Genomic DNA, 21,905 nt, shown 5'->3' on the forward strand with positions numbered 1-21,905 from the left:
AGCAGCATTGTCAAGTTGGGCTGACCCCGTCTATGAACTCTGTGAACCAGACAGGGCATCTAGGTCAGGGTTCCTGATTAACTTGGATGGATGATTGGTGGTCAGCTTTGTTCGAATCCCAGTCCAAGGAGTTTGCATGTTCTGGTCCACATTCAGTTCCAGATGGATCCTTTGACCAAGGCACTGCCTCAAGATCTGGGCCGTGTCTGTGGGGTGACAGTCTGGTCATGAAACCTCTACAACAACTACAACTACAGCCACTTAACTCATTAAATCCCAGCCATTTTCCAAAAGACAACCGCTTCTGTCCATCTGAACCGATCTTTCAAGGCAAACAGAATATTGAGCTCTATGGCGATCTAAACATGGAAGCACTATAGGACACATTATGGTTCAGCGAATGGAGGCTTTCATTTTAGTATTTCGTATTCTCTCAAGCTTCCATTCCAAGGATTATTCTAGGAGATAGTCTCAAAGCACATGCATACTGTACACATAGTACTAATACATTTCCTCCTCGTTCCTCCCAAGCACAGCAGCCTCACAACGGTTGTTAATGGCAGGGGTGCTTGGAAGGATGGGGGACATGGTGACAAGAAGCCTGGCATAACCCAGAAAAAAGAAAAAAAGGAACCCATGCATGGATTTTGAATTTCACAGCTGAGCACCTGGGAGAAACTGCCATGGTTGGAGGAGCGGCGGAGAAAAAGGTCTTTTCTTTTGTGCTAATCTTTGAGCTGGGAGGTTTCTAAAGCCGGGTGAGGGAAGAGGATGATAGCAGCGTACGTGAACTAAAGTAAAGAGATTGACAGCGGCACACGGATGGAGAGGCATATGGTGGGTCAACTGGCTCCATTACACGATCAACACTTCCTACCACACACATAACTAGCTCATGATTCTTCCATCTCTCCACGGGACACTTTTAAGACTAAGACTTAGCCAAAAATGAAATCATCAGCTCTAGAACTCATCTACGTACCCTGGAGCCTCAACATTAGGAAATGTATCAAAATGTTGGGGGAAGTTGCACAAAGTCCTTTTTTTGGCCTTTTTGACGTTGAATCGAATATCTAATTCATCATGAACAAAATGTTTGTCATAATAATGAAAAAGCCACTGAAAATTGCAAATGTGGATTGAAATTACTGTGGAAAATAATCTCATGGATATTATTTAGCTATTTATGTATGTACAATGTACTGATTTAAAGTGTTTTATATACATATACATATTTATTGACCACATTCAACCCATTATTACAAGTTAATGTCAAAATATATATCAATAAAAAATTGTAAGCTGGTCCTTGCTGCTTAGTTTGCTAGTTTTAGAGTTTAGTTATTTTTTTAAACGTGTTTTAGAACCATTTAAATTTCACTTTTCAAGTAGTATTTCATTATATGAAGTAAAATTTGAATTTTTCAATGAAGTAGAATAAAAATATTATTATTAAATATTATTAAAATAATAATTTAGTATTATTATTATTTCCTATTATTACTGTTATTATTATAATTTAATGAAAAATATTTGTAAAAATTAATTTTAAAGCCATTTTAATAGCTTGAAATATTCATTCATTTTTAAATAATATTTTGTAGAATGTTTTATTAACATTGAGTTAATACTTACAGATGTATATATTTATTGGATAATTATACTGTATATGTATAATATATTTATTCATGTAATCTTTAAAATATTAATTACATTTTATATATTTTATATATTAATGAAATGAAATCTATTCATACTAATTATTTCAAAATATTGCATATTTAATGAGGGCGTCACAAGACACATTCAGGTACAAAGGCGCCAAGAAGCTGAAACCAGTACCCGGAGTGAAGCCTCTTCCAGCCTGTTTGGAGGCGAGAGACGAAGAAAAGAGCCATGCATGCACGTGGCGATATATCGAGGCCGGCAAAATGATCACCTTCATCTTCAACAATGTCCTCCTTGTGTTCCATGCAGCGTGTCTCCCCTGTCAAATCTCCCCATGAATAAAAGATCACAGCTTGGCTCGCCGCACTGGACGCGGACCAAAGCCAACGACACTTCACGCACGTGCATGATGGCCGGCAGCCATGACAGCGCGGGGCGGGCGCCGCCACAAAAGACGACAAAAGGCTGGCATGGCAGAAAAGTCTGAGTCTGTGCCGCATTGTGTTACTGAAGTCACCACAAAGGAGGCGAGCGCTTCTCGTACAGATGGTGGATAAGACTGCAGTGTGCATGCCAGGCCACTAGCTGGCAGCCTCACTGTGTGATTCGGCAGCCACAGCCTCACCGTCAACACACGCAATTCATTTCTTTCTTTTGTGTCTGCTCAAACATGCAAAAGGAATGTTGGCGCCTGAGTTGCTAGCACGAGTCTGAAATAGGCTGTCATTACAGACGTCGTGTTTGATGAGGACAAAGCGGTCACTGGAATCAGGCCATCGTTGGAGGGACTACTTATTAGAAACACTCTGACAAATGCACGAGAAAGCGGAAAGGAAAAAGAAAACAGTCTGACCACATCGATCATCTATGTGACAGAAGCACTCTGATTTGTCAAGGCCAACAGCAAAACCGCTAGTCCAAGATCCTCGATATGACAGGAGTCATCTGCTGTTTCTGAGGAATCGACTGCAACCATGCTAATCAAAGATCCTCTATATAACAGGGGCACACTGCTGCTTTTAAGGATTTACTGCAAGAATGCCAGTCAAAGATCCTGTATATATGACAGAAGCGTGTCCATGTGTACACAAGATCCAACTACTACGAAACAAAATGCTTGCCAAAGATCCTCTATGTCCGAGATGCGTGTGTTTCAGGACCGTCTACTGAAAGATCTGTCACGATGCGGCATGCCGGCGTTGCGAAGCGACCCCAGGATGCAGAGCGCAGGACCAAGTGCAGGTAAAAAATACTTTTTAATGAAGATCTCAGATCTGGCTGTGCAGTGGCAGGAAACCGCAACTGAGTCGAGCAAAGCCAAAAGGCAAAGCACACACCTCAACTAAATAGACAACGCAAATTAGGAGCAGGTGTGGGCGATAATAGCGACACAGGCAAAGCAGGAAGTAAGTACAAAATAAGAGTCTCCAAACAGGAACTAAAGCCCAAAAAGGAACTGTCACGAGGAAACCTACACAGGGCATGATAAGATCTCTATATGACAGGAGGATCGACTGCAAAAACACTAGTCACCCACCCAAGATCCAAGACCAAAGATCCTGTATACGATAGGAACACTCGTAAAAGCTCTTAGAGGTCATCAAAGGTTCACACATTGCGGTTCCCGTAGCCAACATCGTGACTTGTAGACGCGGGCGCCAGCGTCTCCACTCTGGAGTCATCCTGCGTAATTACCGACGCTTTCCGTCTCATTCATTCCTCAGATGAAACAAGCGTTTGATGTGGGGCCGCTGAGTGCGAAGCCGTGCGCCATCAGCATTCCACACCTCCACTTGCTCTTCACAGAGCAGACAAAGACAGAACGCCAACAGAGCCGTCTGGTGGACTGAAGTTGTCCAACCTTACGAGAAGCACGCTCATTTTACGGCGGTCATGTCTTCTAAAGGCCTTCTACGTCCCGATCCGTCCTCTCCGTCGTGCGTGCTAAGCTCCGGAAGTGATGGAGGCTGAGTGGAGGCGGCGAGAACAAAGCTGGGATGATATCAAACACGAAGCGGACACATTTGGCTCCGCTCCTGTTTCCGACTCGCGCTAACAAAGAGGACCTCTGTGGCCGACACGGCGGGGAGGGAAGACAAATGGAGAGATGGAAACGGATACACGCCTTTTACATAGGTACCAATATACTCTGCTCTACTCTACTCTACTCTACTCTACCCTACCCTACCCTACCCTACTCTACTTTACTCTACCCTACCCTACTGTACCCTACTCTACTGTACTCTACCCTACTCTACCCTACTCTACCCTACCCTACCCTACTCTACTCTACTCTACTCTACTCTACCCTACCCTACTCTACCTTACTCTACTCAACTCTACTGTTCTGTAGTGTAGTGTACTGTGCTGGACTGTGCTATACTGTACTGTTTTGCACTCTACTGTACTGTACTTTACTGTGCTGTGCTGTACTGTACTGTGCTGTACTGTGTTGTACTGTGTTGTACTACTACTGTACTGTGCTGTACTCTACTGTACTCTACTCTACTGTACTGCACTGGACTGTACTGTGCTTTACTGTGCTGGACTGGACTGTACTGTACTGTGCTGTGCTCTACTATACTGTACTGTGCTGTACCCTACTGTACTGTACAGTGCTGTACAGTACTATACAGTGCTGTAGTCTACTGTACTGTACTGTGTTGTACTCTATTGTACTGTACTGAGCTGTACTGTACTGTGCTGTGCTGTACTGTACTGTGTTGTGTTGTACTCTACTCTACTGTACTGTACTGTACTGCACTGTACTGTACCGCCACACCTCTTTCTTTCCCCATTGGACTAACCATCAGAGGTTATTCATCCATTGTATACATTTGGATGCGTCTGTCCACGTGCATAAATATGTCTGGCAATTCACCTACTGTAATTTACTGCAAACAGCGGTCTGTCCATTCACCTACACCCACAGAGACCGTGGAAACATCTATCTGTCCATTCACACACACACACACACACACACACACACACACACACACACACACACACACACACACACACACACACACACACACACACACACACACACACACACACACACACACACACACACACTCATGCTTTCAACACTCAGAGCAAACTTCTCTGCCCAACCACCTCCAACCATAAACATTGGTCTGTCCTTTCATATAAATGCTGATGTAAGTCCATTTGCATGTGCCCATAAACCTAAAAATGTGTTTTTGGGTCCATTCACATACTGTAACCATTTGTGTTCCGTCAACTACCAGCGTACAGTCAACATGTGTCTGTCCATTCATATACACCCATCGTCTGTCCATTCATATGATCCCAGAACATAAACATGTTCATCCACCCATACCTATAGTGTAAACACCTGTTTATGTCTGTCTGTCCATTCACATACATCTATTAAGGCAACATATCTGTCAGTGTATTCGCATACACACCCATGCTCTAAACACTAATACTGTATGTCTCTCCAGGCGCACACACCCATATTGGAAACGTGTCTGTGTATGTGTATGTCTGTCCTTTCGTATGAACACACATGTTGAACTTTCTCACTTCATGGAAATAGCATCATGTACGTACATCTACAGTGGTAGCGTTGGTTATTCCATTCACATACTCCATAACCCATCGATTTACATACAACCTTGCTGTAAATGTAAGCATCTGTGTGTTCATTACCATAGGCACACATACTGTATGTCCTTTCACATAATGCAACCTTTAGTTTTTCTGCTGAAAAGTACCCCTCATGTCAAAGGATGAATGAGCCTTAGCATACGCTCACATTGGAAGTGAACACCGACACCCATAGCATGAATATGCGTTTCTCCATTCACATACTAACACATTGACTCCCCCCCTCCCCCCTTCCATCCTGCAGCTGCAAACATCTAAAAAGCACATTGACTTTCAACGTGTGTGTCCATGGAAACAAATGTTTTGGAGACGCAAACGTGCATCAAAAGCGGGTCTGAGGTGCAAAACTCTTTGTTCCAGTCAGCAGTGTTGCAGGTCAAAGAGGCTGACGAGATTCAGCGTGACACAGTTATATTTTTACACTCCCAGCAGGCAAACACTCACCGACTAAAACAAAGCTTGTCTTTTTTAACAGCGGGAAATCTTTTTTCATTTTTTTATGGCGTGAAATAAAACAAATCACACAGACGCCCACAGCTATTTGTGTCAGTCGCACGAGTGCTGGGAGTGGAGACAGTCACCGCCCAGCGCTAACTTGTTAGCTATCTGTCTGTCCTTTCACATATACGCATACTGGAGACTCTGTCTATTCATTCATATACATACAGACAGATTCCATCTGTCTACCCATGCAAATCTATACTGTCCGTCCATTCACATACGCTCATCATATTGACTTGTTTGTCCAGTCACACACACATAATCTAACCATAGGTCTCTCCATTCACTCATCGATTATATTTGTATGTCAATTTGCGTCCACCTATCATGGCAACATCTGTCTTTCCATTCACATGCACACATGATACTGTAGCAACAACTGGTTGTCTGTTGAGTCACATAAACCTACAATCTGTATGTCAGTCCATTCACACAGTCCATTCACACACCTGTGCATTGGTGCACACATTCTCAGCATCAGTCTGTCTGTTCATATACGCACAAAAAGGATATGTGTGCATATGTGAACAAGTGTATCTCCACCCATATACACCCAATAATGCTAACCTCTGTATGTCCATTCACATAAGCCCATATTATGAACATGTATATTCACATGCTGCACATATTAAATGTCGAAAATGTCTGTCATTTCACATACACCTATGATTTTCTATAAATATCATTATGGTCCCTCACGTCCAACCATATTAGTAATATCTGTATGTCCATTCACATAAACCCACAATATAAACATGTATATTCACATGCTGCACATATTAAATACTGAAAATGTCTGTCCTTTCACATACACTCATGATATACTGTAAATATCTGTATGGCCCCTCACGTCCAATCATATTAGTAACATCTGTATGTCCATTCACATAAGCCCATATTATGAACATGTATGCATGCTGCACATATTAAAATATGAAATTGTCTGTCCTTTCACATGCATCCAAAATGTAAGCGTCAGTATGGGCCCTCATTTCCACCCCACTCATAATGCTAACATCCGTATGTCCATTCACATAACCCTTCCTCATGTAAACAGCCGTCTGTCCTTTCACCAACAAATTCTCTGTCCAGTCCAGCACGTCCTGGACAGGCTGTTCTTCACCCGATGATGCTGCATCACGGCACAAGAGGGGAGATGGACAAACGTCGCTTGGAGAGATAAGAGAAGAGACAACCTCCGTCTGTCCCTTTCACCTTCATCCATCCTCCTCCTCCTCCAATCATCATCCTCAGCCAAGCAGACACCAAGTGCACTTCATCTTCAGTCCTCTCTCTCTCTCTCTCGCTCAATTGTCTCCATTTCTTGCTTCATCCCTGCCCTCATTGTCCGCTTTCATTATCAAACACCGACGCAGCGCCCCCCCCCACCCCCCACCCCGCTGTGCCGGCCTGATTATTTATAGCCCATGAGAAGGTGTCGGTGGCACTCGTGTTGAGAGGGCGGACCAACACAGATTTAGACCTTTTTTAACTGCCGTAATTCTTCAGCACCTACCTGTCTTTCCGACATGACGTAGAGGTGAGCGCGGTCCAGCGAGAAGGCCATGTCTCGGAGGATGGGGCTGCCGTCCTTCATGACCGCCACCGTCTCGTACTGGACGCCGCCGTGAGGGGGGCCGTCCACGCGGATCTGCAGGAGAAACAACGGAGCGTCAAACGGCCATCAAAATCAATAGGATTCTTGTGCAACCATGGCACAATAGTCCATCTGAATATCACAGGCACAATCAATAGGGTTTGGTAGGGGAGCGATGGAGGTTTTCCTAAACATAGTTGGCAACCAAAATGTGCAAATTTGACTTCTGAGCCCAGCTATTTCGGCCATCTTGGGTCAAATACCAGTCAAAATCAGTAGGGTTCATTTGCTGACACAGACCAATAGCTCGTCTGTGTTTTCGTACACATTGTTGCATGTTTGGTGTACATTGGTGGCAACAAAAACACACAAATTTGGTCTTTGACCACAGCTACCTCGACCATGCTGGATCAGATGTCGGTCAAAATCAATAGTATTCCTGTTTTGACATAGAACAACAACCTCTGAGTGTTGAGGGGTTTCTTTTTATGTATTGTTGGCAATAGAGGTATACAGATTTGACTTGGGAACACAGTCAAAATCAATAGAGAATAGCTCCAGGGTGTTTTCCTAAACGATGTTGACAACAAAAGTGTACAGATTTGACATCTGACCACAGTTACTTCAACCATCTTGTTTTCAGATATTTGTCAAAATCAATAGGTTGTCTGTGTGTGTGATACTGAAAGCCTTCAGGGGGCCAGCCAGGTGAAAGGTCAGCACGCAGTAAGTCGGACATGCTTTATGGGCAAAACCCCGCCCCCTTGACCCCATGACTTCCTGGTTCATAAAGGACGATAATGACCAGATGGGCGGCGCCATTGTGATTCGGTGGGAGGTGCTCCTTTTAGCCAGATCGTCACCAAACACAGTACATGTCCTATCATTGACCGTTTTAAGCGCTGTGCTGCTGGATGACGGCGTCAAGGGCTTTTATGCCGACACAGCGAGAGCTCGTCTTGAGAGACTTACGACCCTCTCTTCCCCTCTGCGGCGCTTTATCGCGAGTCAGGCCACTCTCTGATGCTGTCAGCATCTGAAGAGACGGATGAACGTTCGGGGGAGGAGGGAGGTGCTAACTCATGTATCGGGAAACCCGAGCATGTCTTTTAAGATTTACCCAACAAGTTCTGGAAGCGTGCTGGGTTTTCTGGTAACTTAGCCTCAGGTTCAAAGCTTGACTGGGCAGCAAGGGTGGGGGTGGGTTCATCATTCATCAGGCCAGCAGGATGGAAGACAAACAAAGCTAAGGTTTCTCAAAGGCTTAATGATATCAGCCAATAATTTAGTGCTCGTAACCCCATCCTCCATTGTGGGGTCCAGTAAATCACTTTGCATAAAACTGCCCCCTCAACGCTCTCCACAGACAAGATTTAAGAGCATTGCCTGCAGACGACAACTCTCCCACCCACACTCCTCCCCCTTCCTAGGTAGGAGAGGAAAAACACAAAAAGAAGCCAAATCCAGGAGGTTTTTGCAGGCTCCTGTCGACAAGGTGGTGCTAATTAAGTAGATTAAACACATCTTGGCACGAGCAAATATGCTTCTAATCTCCGCAATCTGCCAGGAAAAAACACAGTGTGCAAGTCAGGAAATAAATGCAGACTTTATATCTGTTTGGGAATGTCAGATGTACCGCTGGAAACTGCATAAATCGAGCCTACCTTGAACGCATCAGTCAGTTACATTCGTGAAAATACGACAATACCCCATGACTCTGAATCGACATTAAATCCGAGGTTTAATACCAGCGCCACCATGTGGTGCATTTGTCAGACAAATAATAGCACAGACAACAGAGTTAACCTACATGTTGTGACCAATTTTCTGCCACTTTTGAAGAGTGGTTTAGGAGTAGAAGCTCATGCAAACAAGTATATACCACAAGGGTATACCCATTTGTTCACATGATTGAACATGACCAGGGTGGCACCTCCTATGGGTTGTGTTCAAACTGCTTTGGAAGGCATGCTGGCATCCATGTAATACAGACAACCTTAAAGTTTTGTCATGATCAGAAAAATGGCCAATGATTTATAGACAGATGTTGCTAAATCTGCCAGTGCCCCTAGAAAGACAACTCACGGGGGTTAAAATTTCAGCTTTAATAGCAGCGCCACACCGTGGTGTATTTGCCAGACAAATAATGCCACCGACAACACAGTCAAAGCACATGTTTTGACCAATTTTCGTCTTTTTGTGTGCAGCGGTTGAAGAGCAGATGCGTTACCCATGACCGTGAGTGTGGTGTGGCTGGAAACATGCTGAACTGGAATATGTTAGGAAGTCTAATCTATTCTGTGAATGTCAGTTGTTTTGCTACACAACAACAATGGATGAAGGTTGCCTGTATTGTGGCAGTTGGCCATGGTAAGTTGATTCTTTTGATCCAAGAGGAGACTGAGGGCAGCGACAGTATACACAGAGGTATTTCCTATTAAAGACAGACAATAACAACACGGTTGGTTTTGTGCAGAGTGGCTTTTTTCCCCATTAAAATGATTTTTAAAAGCCTTTTTTTATACCGGTAAGCCAAAAAAAACTTGCACATTATCAAAGCTTTTGTGTGATTCTAGTCTGAAGGTTACTTTGAGCGATGCTTTCATTTGAATAAGAGGAGGCTTTTTGGCCTCAGCCATGTCCTCACACACACACACACACACACACAGACACACACACACATCCAGTTGCTTTTTGCATTAGCTGCACTTTTATAGCGGCTGTAATTTATGGAAAGACTGCTTCATTCACACGGACGCACAAACACACGCCCACGGAAATGTGAGGTGTGTTTGCAGCGTGTCCGTGAGGCCACTGGTCCCGTGCAGGATCACCTCTGGGTGGGCGATACGAGGCGGAAACCAGAGGATGTTTGCCGGACCACCAGACCAAGAATAATTCAGAGCAAAACTGCAGCTCTTAACCACACTCCCTTTACTCAGAAGCCAGCAGTACCTGGCCAAGTGACTCCCTTACTAAAAAAAAAACCCAAACCCTACACCTCCATTAGCTCCACGCTGCTGCTCGCCTTGCAAACTATCTCCATCCGCACCATTAGGCTTTATTTGACACATCAGGTTGTTTTTGCTGCAGTGCCGCCCCTCTACTTTGCTCGGACATGCACTGAAACAAGCCCGACATGGTCCTGGATGATGCTCCATATGATCGCCAGAGACCATTAGCCAGCCTGCCGCTATGCTCAGCGTCAGGGGTGATGTTAGCAAAGTGGTAACTGCTAACATGAACGCCAGTGGTAAAACTCCGTACAAGCTGTAAAGTGAGGACGTCGTGTTCGCCCATCCTGAGCACAACACTTCATGGTACCTGGGGCAACGGGGCTCGGACTATGTTGCTAATTGCCACTCAATTCATATCTCTGCTATGCAGCTATAAATGGAAATGAATGTCAGTATGGAAACGGACAAACTCACACTAGCAAACAACTTTATTTGCATATTGTGTTGTGTCTTTCAGTAGACCATGCTGTTCAGTAGAAGAAAATAGAAGATTGTACATGATTGTACACAATCACCCAATGATCAGTTGAGGACCATCAGTAACTCCATGTTTCGCACATTAAATGGCAACCCACAAGGCTGGAAATCAAACTAGCAACAAATCTTATTCACACGTCGCATCGCATCGTCACTTTTAGTTCACCAGAGAACGCAACAAACGGCGGCCGCCCAAACTGGGCGAGCAACACGCATTATTCGCACAATGTATAGTCACTGTTCACCAAGAAACAAAAATCGAATTACTGTGTGATCAATCAAGAGCCATCCCCAGACAAGGCTGGAAATCGCCGGACGAAACCATGCTAGTAACCTTTTTTATTCGCACATAACATTGTCACTTTTAGTAAACGTTACTGTTCATTGGAAAAACATCCAACCACCATACGATCAGTTGATACCTTTCAAAAACGCCACCAGGTTGGAAAAACCATCCAATTACCAGAGGTTCAGTCAAGAATCGGCAAGAACTCCATGGAATTCATCGTACGAAACCAGAACGACAAAAAGCATTATTTGCACTGTATTATCACATTTAGTAGACGATAGTGCTCACTCGACAAACATCCGATCTTCATACGATCACTAGTAAGTCGTCAATAGTTCCATGTTACACATAACGAACAACGAGCCTGGAAATTGTCGGACGCAATCATGCTAGTGTAACATGCATTATTCGCACATTATATAGTCACCTTTAGTAGAAGATTCTGTTTACCCTAAAAACATCAAATAACCGTACGATTCGTTAGTACCTCCATGTTACACATGACAAACTGCATCTTATCGAGTTTGGAACTCATCAGATGAGCTCATGCTAGCAGCAGCTTTGTTCGCACATTGTATCATCACTTTTAGAGTGGCCATATTGTTCACACAGAAAAACATCCGATCACCGTACGATCGGTCAAGAGCCATCATTATTAACTCCATGTTACACACGACAAACTGCTCCTGCCAAGGCCGGAATTTGTTGTACCAAACTTGGCTAGGAACAAGTGTTCCTCGCAGATTGTAACCTCACTTTTAGGAGAACAACTTGTTCACACGGAAAAACATCCGCTAACTGTAAGAACAGCCAAGAGTTCTCAATAGTTCAAGTTCAATGTTACACAAACGCTGCCCGACAAGGCCAGAAATGGTTGGATAAAATCGTGTTAGCAGAGAGCTGCATTTGCCTTGTGTGTCCCAACCTTCTCCCGGTGGACACTGTAATAGCGCTACTGACTCTAACATTAGCAAAGCCTGTATACTGTATCATTTTGAGTCTACAATACTCCCGTACAATCGATAACAATTGTCAAAAGGCCATGGCGTGTAAATCCTTGGCTATCCCGTGCTGTCTTGCTGTTGATGAGGAAAGATGTAACGCAGGTTAAAGATGGCGTTCGTAGAGCTCTGAGGCGAATCAATAAGCTTTATGGTCCCTTGCCAAAAATATGAAGTAATTACCCGCCATTGACTAGAGGGCAACTTCACAAGACGTAGTGTCTGCACGGTGGAGTCGGTTAAGGAGAGAATTACACTCCAGATTCAGACTATAACATTTATGGATGGTTGTATGCTAAAAAGCTAGAAGCATACTGCTTTTTGTATAGCATCAGCGGTAGACATCCAACAACGTTAGAGCACATGTACAGTACAATCCTGTCGTCTTCATAGTTTTGGGGGGGCGTGGTTCGGACCTGCTGCTTTAAGTCCAAGAATTTTAAGGAATGTTCACGCAAATATGTCAAAAAAATGTGACTTCTGTGGTTGAACTATTGTGCTTTTGACATACTGCACACTGCACAACAACCTAACATTAAGGGGCGGGGCAGTAGTACAAAAATGTTAGCGATGCTAACTTAGCTATGAGATGCCAAAGTGCTAACATTGCACTCACATTTTAGCTAGCTTAGCCTATTTGCTGAAAAAAGGCCAAAGTGAAAAACAGCTCTAACGTCTGTAGCTGACAAAGCAGTCTATATCATTTTAAGATGTGTAGAGAAGCCTTCCCTAAAGTGAGTATTTTAATATTGTCGTTATTGTGGGAGTGTGGGCATATATGCAAATATTCTTTACGCTATACAACAGAAGGATCACTCATTTTAACATATCATGGCAAAGGTCCATACAATTAGTCGTTAAACCATTTTTAAGAGGTCTAGCAAAGTGGTGGGCGTTCACACGGCGTGGGCTCATTTACCTAGGGGCAGGTCAGAGGTCAGACTATCTGCACACCTCTCCTCTCCAAAGAGTCATTTGCTGTTCACAAACAGACGCTTGGGGCACGTAATCCTGTTCGAAAAAAGCCACTTTTGCATAATGGGCCGCCTTTAGACTGATTCAACGTCATCTGACGTGCTTGAAGCGGCGAGGTTCAAAGTTGAAACAGCCTGGCTTGCATCACCACAGCAAAGCCTCGGAGATAAGAAGCAGGCTAACGTACGACGTATGAGATGCTATAATATACGAGAGAAAACGCAGCACATTCCGACACAGCATTCCCCGCTGACAACACCGATCCGTCAGGCTGACAGCCGTGATGGATTAGACATCTTATCCGGGCTGAGCGAGGCTCGCCTGTGGAGGGAAAAGAAAGACAGACGCACACGCAAAGAGGAGGAAGCTTGCACTTTGTAGTTCACCTGAAGTCAAGGAATACAACAGAAGGGGCGTGTCTGTGTGGATAGATCGACATTGTACACGAGGTAACAGTCAGAGACTGCCAGCTGATTATTGATTGCCATAACAGTACCGGTCCAAGCACGGATCCCTGGGGGACACCAAGACATTTGTCTCCTTTTTTTGTCAAACAAATAGACGGACAATGAAACTGTAATTCAATCATTTAACCAAGACGGTGATGCAAGTTTAATGAAGCGAGACTATCTTTGAGTCTATGTTGACAATCTAGGAATGTCAAAGTGATTATAGGGGTGTTATTTCATTACTAAGGGGCTCTAATAATGTTGAAAACATTTTAGAAGGTCGTAAATAGGTTTTCTATGTTCTCAGTAAAAATATTTCATTTATAAATAAAAAATCCTATTTTCCCAAAATGTACTTAGACGGTCTTCTCTGGAACCAACAAACGGCGACAAATGAGGGATTAGCGTGGTTGGAAAATTCCTTGTTCCTCCAAACCTTGTTGATTTTTTCTCAGCGCAAGAAACTATTGGTTTATGCAGGGTGTGATGTAAGGCGGTCGCTGGGGACAAATCCCCAAAAGCATAGTTTGATTTCCGTGTGTAAACGCAGCACCCTGTCGGCGGGGTGTTGGTGGCGGGAGGACAGCAGACGGTCATGGAAGCGCCATCACACGCGGTCTCCTCCTGGCGTCAGCCGTGAGTGCCAGAGGGGCGCTTTTGATGCGAGCATGTAAGCGCCCCGGAAAGCCGTTTGAAGGCTGACCAAACTCCAATTCACATTCTCCTGCTCCCTCGGCCCTCGTTCGTTTTTGTTTTCCTTGAACAGCGAGCCAGACTATGAAACCCCGACCCCCCATGCTGGTGTTTAGCAGTACAAAATAAAATCAAAGGTTGTAGTAGTGCTGCATGGAAATGCAAATCTCACATAGCAAGATGTAGAAGGCAAATAACCAGCAACTACCTAGCCAGGAATTGGCGCCAATGCCACGTATTCACATGCTAATCGTTACGGCTGCTGATAAAGAGCTGATGCATTCACTCAAGTAAGGAATATTTCTGCTTGCACGAGCACAGCTGCTGACTATTACCTTAAGAGCTGTTTTCATGTACGTCTATTTCCATCACCTCAGCCTTGAGCGAGGTTAACAGTTCTGCTGGTGGACACAGGTGGACGCCAAGGCCAACACGGGCAAGACTTTCCCGCCGTGTTTTAGCCACGCCAGGAAAAAAAAAAAAGCCGCATGCGTGTATGTGTGACCTCAACCTAACATGCTGAACATGGACACCACACACACTGCGTCGCCGTAATTAGTTCAAGCTAAACACAATGAAAACTTGCTGCACATTCTTGGGAAGTGCGGGCTCCAAAATAAAATAGTGAAATAAAAAAAAAAGAAGATGGGTTACATTTATACAGCGCCTTTTACACAATGCTTGGCTTCCTTTATTTATTCACCCCTCAGTCACAGACTGGTGGTCTCCCACCAAGCTGCTCTGTGGTAGACTGACGCAAACATGGCTGCCAATTCGCGCCTGCGGCCAAACATTCATTCACATTCATACAACAGCGTGGAAGCAAAGTGGGTGAAGCGTCTTGCCCAAGGAACACATCTGTAACTGGGATGGAGGAAGTGGGGCTATCAACCACCATTATGCCGGGTTCTGCGTGACCTGCTCTCAACCACCTTTAAAATATCGAATAATAATCATTCAAAAAAACGACAAATTAAAAATAAAGGGAAGTCGAGTGACGTGGCTACAGGGAGAGTGCGGGGCAAAAACGGCAACCTTCAAGTTGAAAGACAGCTATTGACTACGAGGGCCAAGCCGCCACTACAAACATCCTCTGGAATGCCATCCCAGCCCGAGGCTTGACAAACCGCCATCGACATCGTGTCCACAAGCCATTCAATTCCATTTGAGTGCTGTAATGTTGCCGTAACTTACAACCCAAAACACCATGACATCAGCACTTTCCCTCGCTCGCACCCCCTACCCTTACCCGCAGCCCCCTCCCCTCCCAACCCTGCGGAGACCACAGTGACTGCGGTTGAATGAGATCAGGCCTCGATGCTAGCGAGCCCGAACACATGAAAGCTCAGCAGCGGAGGCTCAATGTGAGCTCTATATTTAGCTCCACGCTCAAAACATCGAGCATAGCGCCATGTGAGGGTGATGGATGCTAGCCAAGCAAGTCCTCGGGGACAGAAGGAGTTCCCACCTTAAAAGAATGACCTTCTCTCCAAATATCCTGAAACACAATAAGCTTATTCTCCTGGCATGTCACACCATTTGAGTCATACCTGGAGGATCTTCAATGATGTGACTATTAAGAAACACTCCCCAGGGATGACGAGTAGCATGTGGTTGATTAATGCTTCAAGGCTTTTCAATGATGGCTTCATCAAGGCTTTGTTAACGTGGGTCGTCTTTTATGGGAAAGAAATGTACTCTGGGAAGTCCAAGGAGAAAGAACAAACGTCCTAACGGTGGATACTGAAGACAATCCCCACTTTTGAGTATTTTTGGCACCACTCTCCTTTCGTCAATACATTATTGATGAGTTATTTCTGTACTACGTCTTGGCACAGTCACGGTCAGAGAATTCAGTTAGGATACAGGATATGAGCAAAAGTAGAGAGAGCTACTGTAGCTCGTTATCTGATCCACCACTCTAAGGTCGGACTTCACAACTGAGTTAAACCGGGATTTTAGTCAATTAGACTGCAGTTTGGGGACTTTGCCACAGTGGACAAATCTTAGCAATCACATTTCGGATAAACTAGAACAGAATTTAGGACCTTGCATCCTTAACCCCCAGCCCTAACCCTGAGGTAACACCAACCCTAACGTAACCCTAAACCTTAATGCTAACCACTATACCTGTCCCTAAGCCTAATAACTCTAATCTCTAATCCGAGACCTAACCCAAAACCTAAACCTACTGTAACCTCTAACGAAACCCAACACCCAACCTACTCTAAAGCCAACCTCAAATCTCGTACCAACCCGAACCCCTAACCCTAGTCTTAACCCTAACTCTGAACCTAACCACAACACTAACTCCAAAGCCTAACACCAACCCTTCACCTGCTAGCGTCAAGTCTAATCACCATCCACCAGGCAAACACAACCCCTAGCCAAACACAACTTGAACTGCAACACTGTCCCTCACCTTACCCCCAACTTTAACCTTAAACCCTACCCTAACCCTACCCAACCAATCCGAATCCCTACTCTAATGCCAAACCCCACTCTAGTACCCCCTAACCTGAGACTAATCCTAACCCTAAAACCTAACCACAACATGAGATCCAAAGCCTAACCCCAGCCTTAACTTCTAACGTCAACTCTAAACTACATCCCTCGGGGCTACCTCAATCCCTAAACCTAATGCCAACTGTCACCCAAATGTAATTAATTGCAACTTTAAACCTAAGCCTAAAGCTAACCTCTAACTAGAAACCTAACCCAAAACCCAAGTCTACCATCGACCTTCACCTCTAAACTCTAACCTCTAAACAACCATGCTTCCTAAACCGAGACTGATGACGTAACCCTAAAACCGAACCCCAACACAAAATCCAAAGTCCAACACCAGGCTTAGCTGCTAACGTCAAGTCTAAACCACTCCTCATGGCAACCCTAACCCGAATGCGAACTCTAACCCATACATGCCTGCAACATCTGCAGCATCAACCATAACCTGCACTCAACCTCAACTCTAACGCCAAACCCCCATCCCAACCCAAACCCCAACCCCCCATCCCAACCCTACGCTACATGACAAGGCAATCCCCACCTGAACACCCAAAATTAGGCCACGCAAGCCTACTCTGCTGGTTCAGGACATGCGGCTGCTTGGCTTTAATCCAATGCATACCACAACAGCGCTCCATAGACACTCATGTCACAACCTTTCACCCTCTTGCCCCCACCCACGAGTTCACGGCCGCCCTTGGATCAGCACAATGGACTGAGATAAGAGGGACGACACATCACCTTGTTAAGCACAGCGAGGGGTGACGAGGGGGTGGGATGGGGGCCAGGGGGCGGCCAATCAGACCTTGGGGAAGGCGGGCTGTTATTGTCATCCGACCCTCATTCAATACACAAGAAAAGAAGACCCTTGCAGGATGGAGGGGGGTTGCCATGGAAACCCCATAGGCTCAACGGGGAATAAAGTGGACTGGAGGAATGGATTGATGGATGAACAGAAGTGAGTCAGGTTGCCAGGAAGAGTCATAAAAACAGTCTAAATATTCACTGTTAAACATAATTTATCACCTGGATTTGATTGCTTTTTGGTTTGGCTGCAACGACATCATCATCTTCCAACTCCAAACAAAGAAGTCAGGGCTCTGCTTTCCATGTTGGAGGAGGCCAGGCATCGTTTTTCTGTTCCTGTAGTCCGTAAGTGTGACTACGCCAGTCACAATTACAAATGATGCTGGGGTGCATCGTTTCCTGGCCACTGCCATATTCCCAAGAGAGCAAATATCAGGCCTTTAGAAGGCGTGTAACAGCACATTATAATAAGCACATTATAATATCATTTGTAAATGCAAACATGAGCAGACGGGTGAAGAGTGCAGCTGTTTAAACAGTACAGCATGCAAATGAGCAACAGGTGCTGTTACTGCAGGGATGGGTCTCAAGTCGTTGGCTTCAAATGGTATTTGCACAATGCTTATTGTTAGGTACAAGTGCAAGACATTCTCGAAATGATGATTATTATTATTCAGTGACAAACAAATATAAATCAGTATCATTTTAAATCCAGCTCTCTGCCAGGCACACCAGAAGAAATAAGAAATAGTCAACAAAATAATACAATTATGATCAAATATCTTACACAACAACAAGGGTAAACACATTTCATAGCAATGACGAAAAATAAACAATATATTTTTCATCGTTTTTGATTAGCATTTGATTAGCAACACACATGGAGTCCTAAAACGAGCCATGGATGAAGAGAATAAGAACATAATGCTGTAGAATCGGAGTGGCACCATGCTATTGTTTTTTAGAAATAATTGCCACACAATGTACAGGGAAGTGCAGCATAAAAAAGGTCAGCCTGAGCTTTCTGCTCTATGAATCTCCAACTAAAGCTTTTTCAAATTGTCCAGCAATCTGGCTGTGCCAGCGTTCAATGCCAGCCTTTCTCTGGCAGGAAAATGAGAAGTATGCTAATTTGGTGGCACTAAATGCACTGCTTTAAATGTCAACCTTCCATTATTACACGCACACACACAGTCGGCCCGGGGCCCGCGTCACACACACAAACACACACCTGGCCTCCGTGCAAGGACGCCAGCGAGCAAGACAACAGACAAATGGATCACAGCCACTTTATCCAATCAATAAGCCGATCAACAAAAGACATAAGCGACAAAAGCCGCCTGCGGTCGATTCAAACGGGACGAGGAGAAGGATACGAGATGTGGAAAGCGAAGGTGACAATGACGGTGAAAAAGAAAGACGACGTGGCGTATTGGTATTCCATCCCGGTGGCCTCAGCGGGTCAATAGGCCGCTCCATCAAGGCCGTGCTCCCCTCTTCCACATGCAAACGGGAGCAGTGGAGGATTTACAGGCGACGTGAACACAGGAAGGAAGGAAGGAAGGAAGGAAGGAAGGAAGGAAGGAAGGAAGGAAGGAAGGAAGGAAGGAAGGAAGGAAGGAAGGAAGGAAGGAAGGAAGGAAGGAAGGAAGGAAGGAAGGAAGGAAGGAAGGAAAGAAGGAAGGAAGGACAGAAGGAAGGAAGGAAGGACGGCAGGAAAGAAGGAAGGAAGGAAGGAAGGAAGGAAGGAAGGAAGGAAGGAAGGAAGGAAGGAAGGAAAGAAGGACAGAAGGAAGGAAGGAAGGAAGGAAGGAAGGAAGGAAGGAAGGAAGGATGGAAGGAAGGAAGGAAGGAAGGAAGGAGGAAGGAAGGAAAGAAGGAAGGAAGGACAGAAGGAAGGAAGGAAGGAAGGAAGGACGGAAGGAAAGAAGGAAGGAAGGAAGGAAGGAAGGAAGGAAGGAAGGAAGGAAGGAAGGAAGGAAGGAAGGAAGGAAAGAAGGACAGAAGGAAGGATGGAAGAAAGGAAGGAAAGAAGGACGGAAGGAAGGGAAGAAGGAAGGAAGGAAGGAAGGAAGGAAGGAAGGAAGGAAGGAAGGAAGGAAGGAAGGAAGGAATGAAGGAAGGGAAGAAGGAAAGGAGGAAGGAAGGAAGGAAAGAAGGAAGGAAGAAAGGAAGGAAGGAAGGGAGCAAGGAAGGAAGGGAGCAAGGAAGGAAGGAAGGAAGGAAGGAAGGAAGGAAGGAAGGAAGGAAGGAAGGAAGGAAGGAAGGAAGGAAGGAAGGAATGGATGCTGGACCCACAGGACGCCACACCACCAGCAGAGGCGGCCCACTTGTCCTTGAACGCACCATCACCACATAAAAAGTGGGACATCTCCACTTCAACACAATCTCTGGACCATTCCAAAGCTTTTCCTCCATAGGGAATGGGAATCTGTTCCAGGGTCAGCCTGTGTCCACCACCAAAGCTTTATTAGCTCATTCAATCCTCAACATTTTTCCAAGGACAACCCTTCAGTAGCGGCCATCTTTCAGGACGTTATTCTCATCATATTTTTCTCAACTTTATTTGTGTGACATTATCATGCATTGTGGTTGCAAGCTGGGATTTGATGATGTTAGCGCGTAGCCGAAGGCAGGCAGGCGGTATTGTTACTTTCAGTTGTTACGGTTACGCCCTGGAGGTGTGAACAGTTGTAATGTAAACACACGTCTGTGTACACACTCTAGACGACGTGTGCGACCAAACTCAAATACGTGACAGTTAAGACAACAGAGTACACCACTTTGGGAACAGCAGCCCATCAAGGATCCCATCTCCTCCACGCACACACACACACACACACACACACATGCACAAGCTAGCTAGCTGCTGACCGGCACTAATGCCCGAATGCTGCTGTCCTCCATACTTGCCATGCAGGCAAGTGTCTGCTGGACTTCTTCATTCTGGAGGCAGACGGCAAGGCCAGGCCAACAAGTTTCCTCTCCAGGCTGAAGTCGTTTCTCCAATGACGCTCCGAGCACAGATGATTCCGTTCTCACAACTGGAAGCACCTCTGTGCATTTGGGAAACGTGTACATGAGAGGCAACAGCGGGATACGCGTTCAATAAACCCATCTAAGCTAATCCAAGTACAGGACGTTGTACCGCGACTCTAAGGATCATCAGGAAGACCGTTGGGTTGCATTCTAGTCAGACTGACCCGATACAGAATTCCAAGGGCGAGGTGGTCGTAAAAGTGGACACGTCGGATTCATTGGCGTAACATTTCTACTTTTCACAACAATGTGACTTTCTCTTAGATTGGGTTTTATTTTTATAACGTTAGGCCTTCTTTCTTGGAGACTGGATTCTCTGAGGCTTACGACATTATCTCAACAATTATTTCTACGACATCTCAACTTGATTCCCTTATAAATTATTGTTGTCCCATCACAACTTCATTTACGTTAGAGTTCAGGTTCAGGTACTGTGTTGGAATATTAGAATTGACTTCACAACAAAAGCTTCTCAGGATTTCAGGCAAATAATTCGAGAAGTGGGACCTGGTCCGAATGTGGGCAGAAACGGCAAAGCAAAGCAAAGCGACGAGTAAAGTAAAAAGCTACCTCTGTATATCTACAGACGTAGGTCTTTCTAGTGAATGTTCTTCTGGTCATATTTGGACTTCATTCCCAGAATATTACAACTTCTTCCCCATTCTCATTTGCCAAATATGACAATTTGATTTTGTTTTGTGTGGAGTTTGCATGTTCTCCCCGTGCATGCGTGGGTTTTCTCTGGGTACTCCGGTTTCCTCCCCCATTCCAAAAACATGCTAGGTTAATTGGCCACTCCAAATTGTCCATAGGTATGAATGTGGGTGGGAATGGTTGTTTGTCTATATGTGCCAACCAGTCCAGGGTGTACCCCGCCTCTCGCCCCAAGATGGCTGGGATAGGCTCTAGCACCTCCCGCGACCCTTGTGAGGATAAGCGGTATAAAATGAATGAATGAATGAATATTCCAACTCTACGTATGCTACTAATGGTAATGGTAATGGTAATGGTTTTATTTCATTTGAACATGCATCAGATTACAATTGAGTGCATCACATAATCAGTTCATAGTTCCACATGTCCAAAAGGAGTAGGAAGAAGCAGAGCTTATTAATAATGTTATTTTACATTAAGGTTCCTCATAAAACTAGGACTTTATTCCCGTACAATTGCAACTTTTTGTCTAATATTTGGTCATTTGACAAAATGAGGATTTCTGCTGTTTTTATTTTTCATTTCAAAATATTTCAA

The 21,905-nt window shown here is 44.8% G+C and overlaps 1 protein-coding gene across 8 annotated transcripts in view; it reads right to left on the reverse strand.

Moving 5' to 3' along the window:
- The window catches only part of LOC131104841 (plexin-A2-like), a 178,669-nt gene that overhangs the window by 98,112 nt on the left and 58,652 nt on the right, over positions 1–21,905 (reverse strand). For all 8 annotated transcript variants that reach the window (XM_058052407.1, XM_058052404.1, XM_058052405.1 and 5 more), the window contains exon 4: positions 7,319–7,453. In XM_058052407.1, coding sequence (XP_057908390.1) covers positions 7,319–7,453 — 135 coding nt within the window. The remainder of the gene's footprint in view (positions 1–7,318; positions 7,454–21,905) is intronic.

Source organism: Doryrhamphus excisus, chromosome 16 (genome assembly GCF_030265055.1).
Source record: "Doryrhamphus excisus isolate RoL2022-K1 chromosome 16, RoL_Dexc_1.0, whole genome shotgun sequence".
Lineage (NCBI taxonomy): Eukaryota > Metazoa > Chordata > Actinopteri > Syngnathiformes > Syngnathidae > Doryrhamphus > Doryrhamphus excisus.